This window comes from Drosophila kikkawai, chromosome 3R, assembly GCF_030179895.1.
Source record: "Drosophila kikkawai strain 14028-0561.14 chromosome 3R, DkikHiC1v2, whole genome shotgun sequence".
In the NCBI taxonomy this organism is placed as follows: domain Eukaryota; kingdom Metazoa; phylum Arthropoda; class Insecta; order Diptera; family Drosophilidae; genus Drosophila; species Drosophila kikkawai.
The window spans coordinates 12497620-12505319 of record NC_091731.1 but is presented as its reverse complement, the minus strand read 5'-3'; the positions used below and the strand labels follow the sequence as shown (position 1 = coordinate 12505319).

General features: G+C 42.1%; 1 protein-coding gene across 2 annotated transcripts; it reads left to right on the top strand.

Annotated features, from left to right (window-relative positions):
* Nucleotides 1–672: 672 nt before the first annotated feature.
* PK2-R2 (Pyrokinin 2 receptor 2) lies at nt 673–6212 on the top strand. 2 transcript variants are annotated; one of them, XM_070286724.1, is made up of 9 exons: nt 673–970; nt 2070–2143; nt 3363–3620; nt 3732–3897; nt 3988–4132; nt 4486–4684; nt 4761–4975; nt 5108–5221; nt 5414–6212. In XM_070286724.1, exons 2-9 carry the CDS (start codon nt 2137–2139, stop codon nt 6011–6013), a joined length of 1704 nt encoding a protein of 567 aa, XP_070142825.1. In that variant the 5' UTR covers nt 673–970; nt 2070–2136; the 3' UTR covers nt 6014–6212. The 2 variants fall into 2 exon arrangements, with proteins under 2 accessions (XP_070142825.1, XP_041632469.1); XM_041776535.2 differs by lacking the exon at nt 673–970 and having other exon boundaries at nt 1993–2143; nt 3042–3620.
* The last annotated feature ends 1488 nt before the right edge of the window (nt 6213–7700 follow it).

Sequence of the window (7700 nt, the reverse complement as noted above, 5' to 3'; positions counted from 1 at the left end):
TAACAGAAAATGTGATTTTTTAAATTTATTTGTTTACTTCTCTCATTTTTTCCGCTTAAATATGAAACGCCAACTTTAAAATATAAATGATAATTATTTTTTCTGTTGATTATGCTGCAAGGCTGTTTAGTTATATTTTTTGGCAACTAAATAGTAGCTGAAAGTAATATATTTCTTGTTGAATTTGAGGTCAAGAATTTTCCACTAAAACTAAAACAAAATATATGTGGTATATGGCTAAAAGCATTTTAATTAAAAACCCATTTCGCCTTTGTATATTTCCTTGAAAAGGCAGTACTTTTCATTTGATAGCCACTAAGGGTCCACTTACCTCTCCACTTTTCCCACCACTTTGACGTCCTTGGCTTGAATTGATTGCGTCTGTGGGCTTAGCGAATTAAGTGGGCGCGAAGGTCGTTCCTTTGCATTGTCCTTTTGCTGTGTTAACATAATAATCAAACAATTTGCCACCATGGCCCAAATTAATATGCCACTAAATAAGATAAAGTGCATGGCGGTCCAATATTATTTGCATTTTTATTACCCCTTGCCGCCGCCGTCGACAGGGAAAGCCAGCCAGCCCTCCGAGGCGACGGAAAGCCCGAAAATCAAGGGCGCCGTCGCAGAGAGCCGGAAAGCAACCGGTAGTTGTGCGTCGACTGCGACGCTGGCGTTTCTGTTGCGTCGCTGTTAGCGACGATTTGTTGCCAAGACTTTTTGGCCAAAATAACCCAATCAGTCAGTCGGATGCTGCGGCCAAATGCTGTAGCCGCCGCCGTCGATCTCGAGCCAAAAACACATCGATTTACGCGTGCCTCGCAGTCATATCTCGGATTTCGGTTCCCAGAAATATCCTCCATATATCCGTATTAATCAGTGACATACGCAAATAGTTAACGTCATTAATTTCGGGTGCGAATCAAGTAAAAACTTCGACGTCTCGGTGTCATTAATCAACGTTTAGCACATGGTAAAAACTGATTAGCCATAATGCAATAAAAACAAGCGAAAGCGCAGGGGGAAAGTGTGTGTGAAAGAAAGGGGTGCAATGGCCGCAGAAAAAGGGAACAAAAAATAAAGAACAACAGTGACAAAATCAAAACAGTTCAAAGCAATAAAAAATAAATGCATTCGCTAAAATGTGGCAGGCATCGTTTGAGAAATTTAAATTAAACGTGTTTTAAATGCACAAGCGAACGAAAATATAATTAATTGAAAAACCCCGAAACAGGAGCGCCGCCGAAACAGTTGTGAACAAGTTGTGAATAAATAAAAATGAGGCATTAAGATCGAACGATTGCGATTTGCCAGTGAGAACCATTGACCCCAAAAGAGACACTAATGACACGCCGCCAGCCATTAGACCAAAGCAGTGCAGAAACCATAATATTTAAAGTCATATGCCAAGCAAAGTCAAACTGAAACAAGAAGATAAAAATATATATACAAAAGTATCCGAAATAATAATAAACAAAATACGAACTCACACTTTATGGGCATGGGCGGTGCATAATTTCGGTGGGATGCTGCTACACGGTCGATCATCAGACACCCGACAGCGTACATCGCACATCGGACACCGAAACGAAAACAGAATCTGAAAAATGAAAAAATGAAAACCAGTTTGATTGAATATACAATATAATAAAACCAAATTCGACAGCATTCTTTGGCCGTGCATATATTGTAGAAACTTTTTTATGATAATGATAATGAAAACGGCCAAAAACGGTCAACAGCGGTCAGCAGCATCAGCAGCAACAGCAACAACCACAAAGGGAACTTTAGCCACAATAGCACAATAACAGCAGTTGAAAACGCTCATCATGAATGGCATAAACTATGTTAATGTTATTAAGTCACCCGGTGTCCATTAGGAGCGTCCCACCTGCCCTCAATAGGAATAGGAGTACGAGGAGGACTAGGAAGTGACCTTGTGTTTGGGGCGCGTTTAATTTATTTGCCCTACAGCTGGCTTTTGGGAGGCCCGGTAGCAGCAGCCTTAAATTCATCTCGTGTACACAAATATTTTGACTAAATGCCACTTAGCAATTCAAATTAATTTTCAGCCTCAGCATCCACTTGCCCTGAGCCCGGACTTTCGCCTAGGACACGCCTGACTGCCAGCTTCTCAGGATGCCAGGTAAACATCAAATAAACACACTCTTAGACAGGCACACTGGGGTGGACCTTAACTTGATATCATTGAGTTATGAAGTTACAAACTATTTTATAATACATTGAAGAACTACAAATTAAATTAAACCAAGTTTTTCCAGAACTTTTTATAATTCTAATGAATTATTTTTGACAAAAGCAGTGATATATTATTGGTCTAAACTTGACAGCCAAATGGTTAAACAAACAATATGTAAGCTAACTTTAGTTTATATGTTTTCACTCTTGAGAAATACATTTCGCAAGTAACTTTTTTACCACTCGATCCTTGACCTTAAAATATATATTTTTTTTAAGAATACAGCTAATGATGTTTTTGAATTTTAGTAAATTAAAAACCGCAAACTCAAGGTAAAGCAAATGCAGTGACATTTAAAAAATTCACTTTATGGAACTGGAATACCTAAAAATTTCATTGCAACTTTATTAAGCAAATTTTATTCAAAAGTCAAGTTTCTTAAAGAATAATGTTCTAATTAAAAAGACCTCTTGGAAACATTATATAAAGCTGAACGACTTTGTTTTGTATATTAAAAGTAATACCTCATTTGTTACAGAATATATGGAAAGAAGAAAAGTATATTCATTCTATTTTAAAATATTTTTGATTTTAAAAAGTTAAACAAAAATGAGGTCCTAAGCCAACATTGCGTATGAGTAATAATTATTAAAAATTAATTAATAGATGCTATAAAAAGAGTTTTTTGGACAAGAAAATAATTGTTAAATAAAGATAAATCTATATTTGAGTTGCCTAATTTAAAACTCACCTGATGAGGGCCTTCTAAATTAAACCCAGATTGAGGTCCACCCCATTGCACACATCCTGACACACAAGTTAATCCCAAAACTCATGACAACAGGTCGTGAGTGGAGTGGCACTGGCCTAAGTCGGAATTGATGAGCCCCTTCCCTTAGGGGCATTATGAAAACGTTATTTGCGAAGCGAACATAGATTGGAAAGACATAAGCAGGAGTCGAAAATTCAAGGGCAAATTCGAATTTAATAGTGCTCGCCTAGTTTAGGACACCAAGGACACCTAGGACACACACAACACACACATACGCACACGAGAAACACACACCCATGGCAGTCAAAATGCTGCCTAGCAACAGCTCTGGTCTCCTGGCGACCGATCTGCAACTGTTTCACAATGAAAAATTCCTTCTAAATTTGACCCAAGTGCTTAACATCTCGGCGGAGAACCTCAGTAGCCTTCTGCAGAGCCTGGAGCCGGAGGAGCTACTGCCCACAGCCACTCCGATGACACCGCTCTCCCTGCTGGCCGCCCTCAGTGTGGGCTACGCCCTCATCTTTGTTGCCGGCGTTCTGGGCAATCTCATCACCTGCGTTGTCATCTCGCGGAACAACTTTATGCACACGGCCACCAACTTTTACCTGTTTAATCTGGCCATATCCGACATGATCCTGCTGTGCTCAGGTGAGTGTAATTAATACTGTAACGAATTAAAGAATTTTTATTGCAAACTTTATACGAGTATTTCATTTCGAAATATTATCTTAATATATTTCCCTGCTTTATATATCCAAGGCATGCCCCAGGACCTGTACAATCTCTGGCACCCACACAATTATCCCTTCAGCGATGGCATCTGCATATTGGAGAGCGTCCTTTCGGAGACTGCGGCCAATGCGACGGTCCTTACAATTACCGCTTTCACCGTCGAGCGATATATTGCCATTTGTCATCCGTTCAGGTGAGCGAGCGAGCGAGTGCCCATGTTATCCTGCAACCCATTTCAATTTCCTGCGACGACCTTGCCTAATTGGTTCTGCTTTTGATACAGGCAGCACACGATGTCCAAGTTGTCACGGGCCGTTAAGTTCATATTTGCCATCTGGATAGCCGCCCTCCTGCTGGCCCTTCCCCAGGCCATCCAGTTCTCGGTGGTGGTGCAGGACACTGGCCTTGGATCGGGATCCTCCTGCACGGTATGATTGATGGGATGGGCTTTTAATCGATGTCCCAATTATCGGGTGTTGGACTTAATTGAGTTATGGAGCAGGTGTACGTTGAGGGGCAATAAAGGAGACAATGAAAGGCATTGGGTTGGGAAGAGTCTTCATCAACATTTTAGGATCTTCCTTTAAAAATAATTTAATTCGTTTAGTTTCCAATTTATTACCTCAGCTTAAGCTTATTTTATTTTCTCAAGTTCCCGGGATCCTCAAGCTCTCCTCAATTTGGGGTTATCAAATTTACAGCAATGCTCTTCCGGCTGAGGCTATAACCCGTAACCATTTTCCTTCTCCTGCTTATGAAATCCGTGACTTGTCTCCGCCAGATGAAAAACGACTTCTTTGCGCATGTGTTCGCCGTATCGGGCTTCCTTTTCTTCGGTGGCCCCATGACTGCCATCTGTGTGCTCTATGTACTAATCGGGGTGAAGCTGAAGCGGAGCAGGCTGCTCCAGGCTTTGCCACGGCGCTGCTACGATGTGAACCGCGGCATCAGCGCCCAGACGCGCGTCATCCGGATGCTGGGTAAGTAGGCAAAAATAACTCTTGGTTAACTTACGGGTTGCATCCGTATCCGTTTCCTTTCCTGCATCCTCCACAGTGGCTGTGGCGGTGGCCTTCTTCATCTGCTGGGCGCCCTTCCACGCCCAACGCCTGATGGCGGTCTACGGCTCCTCCTCGGGCATCGAGTCGCAGTGGTTCAACGACGTCTTCAGCATCCTTGACTATACCTCCGGTGTGCTCTACTTCCTCTCCACCTGCATTAATCCGCTGCTCTACAACATCATGAGCCACAAGTTTCGTGAGGCTTTTAAGGTGGGTTTATTAATTAAAATTGTACAAAATATAGCTGTTCAGTTTAAGTAGGATTTCCTTGAGTGGCATTTAAACCAAGTTACTTTTCCTGCAATTACTTCCACCTCGTTAACTAACTGTAATCTCCTTCAGGTCACATTGGCGCGACAGTTTGGATTGGGAGGCAAGAACCAGGGTCGAGGACTTCCCCACACTTACAGTGCGCTCAGGCGCAATCAGACGGGTTCGCTGCGACTGCACACAACAGTGAGTAGCAAAAAAATATCCATATATATAAAATAAATATATAATAAATGTATATATAAAATGTATAAAAAGTATAGTTTTATACATTTTAAACTAAGTTTTATTGCCTGACAGTTTTAGACATTTATCTCTTTGCTGCACCTCCTTTTCCAACCTCTCTAATTATCCATGTATTCCCATTTCCTTTCTCAGGACAGCGTGCGAACCACAATGACTTCCACCACAACGACCACCACCACAGTGCTGAACGGGGGCAGTGCAGCTGGCAATGGAGCAGGAGCTGCTGCGGCACGCCTAAACCGCATGTCCTTGGACAGCACCCAGCTGCAGGCCCAGAATCGCAGTCGACAGGACCTGTTCGAGAACCCGCGTCGTCCCCTGCAAACGCAGATATCGCAGCTGTCCTCGGTGGGCGATGCCCACTCACTATTAGAGCACGATGTGCACTTTCCCGAGGGTCAGCTGCAGCGACAGCCCACCATGTGCTCCATTGACGAGCTCACCGACGACTTGGCCATCTCACGATCCCGCCTCAAACTCACGCGCATCACCCGTCCGTCTGTGGCGGCAGCGGGAGCAGGGTCGGAGGTGGTGGGAGTGGGCGGTGACAGTGAGTCGAGTGGCAGAGTGCGCAAGGCGAAAGCGAAAACGCTGAAGAGCTCTAGCGCTCTCAAGGGTCTCAGGGCGAAATTCAATTGGCGTGCCAGACGCAAAGGCAGCCACAAGCCGCAGACTCAGCCGGCAGGTCGGGGGCCTAGCGGCGATGATGCCGGCGAGCGGGCAGCCTTTTAAACGGGGGAATTACGGGCTGGGATTCCCCCTAGCGGAGTCCATTCCAGTGCCAGCCACACCAATACACACGCAACTGTGATACGAGCAGCAACAAGCCTCGCCAGCTTGTTTGTGTTTTTTTTGTTTTTAGACAAATATGTATTCCAAATCGACATTTTGGTCAATTAGCTGTCCTTGCTTTAGTTTAAATTATAGACATAGTATATTTAAGCATAATAAACTAGCACATTTTATTCTGAAAAGGATAATGGTGTTTTATTTTTGTATATAAAATATAAATTAGAACTATAATAGTGAAGAAGAAGGAACTTTTATCTTATTAAAGATAAGATACAATTTTAAAATTTTGAAACCATATTATTTTATGTTTAGTTTTTTATCCTTTCTTTTCTTAGCTTTAGGGATCTTAGACCCAAAAAGTTCTTCATTCAAAGAAGTATATTAACCACTGAGCATATTTCACTTCATAATAAATGTGGATCAAGAAGAGGCTTATCAACTGCCGCGAGTTCAACGGGTTCACTGCCTAATGACAGACAGTGAAAAGGCAACTATAGCTAGAGCTGCCTGCATCATAATCCCAGGCAATTAAGATGTCTATCTGGCGCACGATTTCGCTATTCACTAGTCTGAAGTCTAGACAGCGAATTCAGAACTAGGAATTGGCGATATTAGCGAAAAACTGCTGAGTGGATAGCTTTGTAGGAGTGTGGGTGGATGACTAATTAGCATGCCATAACAGAGTGTCCCAGCGGATGTGCTTTTAATTTCAGCGAATGCAATTTGTTGAGCGAGTGAGCCTGAAATAAATGGCTCATAATTCATGAAGTGCAGCATACATATGTTGCCAAAATGGCCAGCCATGAATAACTGAAACCGCAAAGACTTTGCTTAATTCGTGCAGAATGTTTTAGAATTAATGTTCCTTTTGGTAAACGGAAGTTTGGTCTTAGTTTGCCATTAGCTGCCATAATATTACTGCGACTTAGAGTTGCTGCAATTAGGGTTTCGTTTAAGCAGCTTACACCGGAAAGCACTCTGCCAAATAGTGGCAAACTTTTGAAATACTTGGTCATGCGTAATTTCCAAAAGGACTACTGGTTGACTATAGTTAATCCTGCACTCTCTGACCATGGAAACGCAGCAATTAAGAAGCAAATTCTCAGAAAATGGAACTAAAGTGCACATGAATTTGTATTGATTGTGTTTCGACTCAAGTTAATTTAGAAAACTAGTTACTTCAGCATAAATAGATACATAAATTCTCCAAATAACAAGTACAATAAACAAAAGTTTTCTTATTTACAAAAGCAATCCCAACAACTCTAAGTTTTAATTATGTTTTCTTGGATTGATTTCCTCTCCGCCAAGTTGATAGATAGTCAAATGAAGTTTTTATCCCCCACTTGGTATTTAGGCAATATTGTCAAATCCTTAATGCCAGATACAAGATGCTAATCCGCAACACACGCCCGGGCGATATGCTTTTTTATGGCCGGCGACCGTAACGGCTTTCCAAAGTCTGCAGTACATATATACATATATGTTATACAGACAGATATAGTTGTGTCTGGGTCGGGACCCTTTTGGCATCAATGGGCGGCCATCATTTATGCGACATAAAAGTCAAAGGCTGTCAAATAGTTTCGATGAACTTCATCATTTTTATGCGCCCAACCGAAATAGT

Coding starts and splice junctions, on each gene's coding strand:
- PK2-R2 (XM_041776535.2), top strand. CDS start 3,266: ATGGCAGTCAAAATGCTGCCTAGCAACAGCTCTGGTCTCCTGGCGACC. Junction 4,976..5,107: donor AGTTTCGTGAGGCTTTTAAG/GTGGGTTTATTA, acceptor AATCTCCTTCAG/GTCACATTGGCGCGACAGTT. Junction 5,222..5,413: donor CGCTGCGACTGCACACAACA/GTGAGTAGCAAA, acceptor TTCCTTTCTCAG/GACAGCGTGCGAACCACAAT.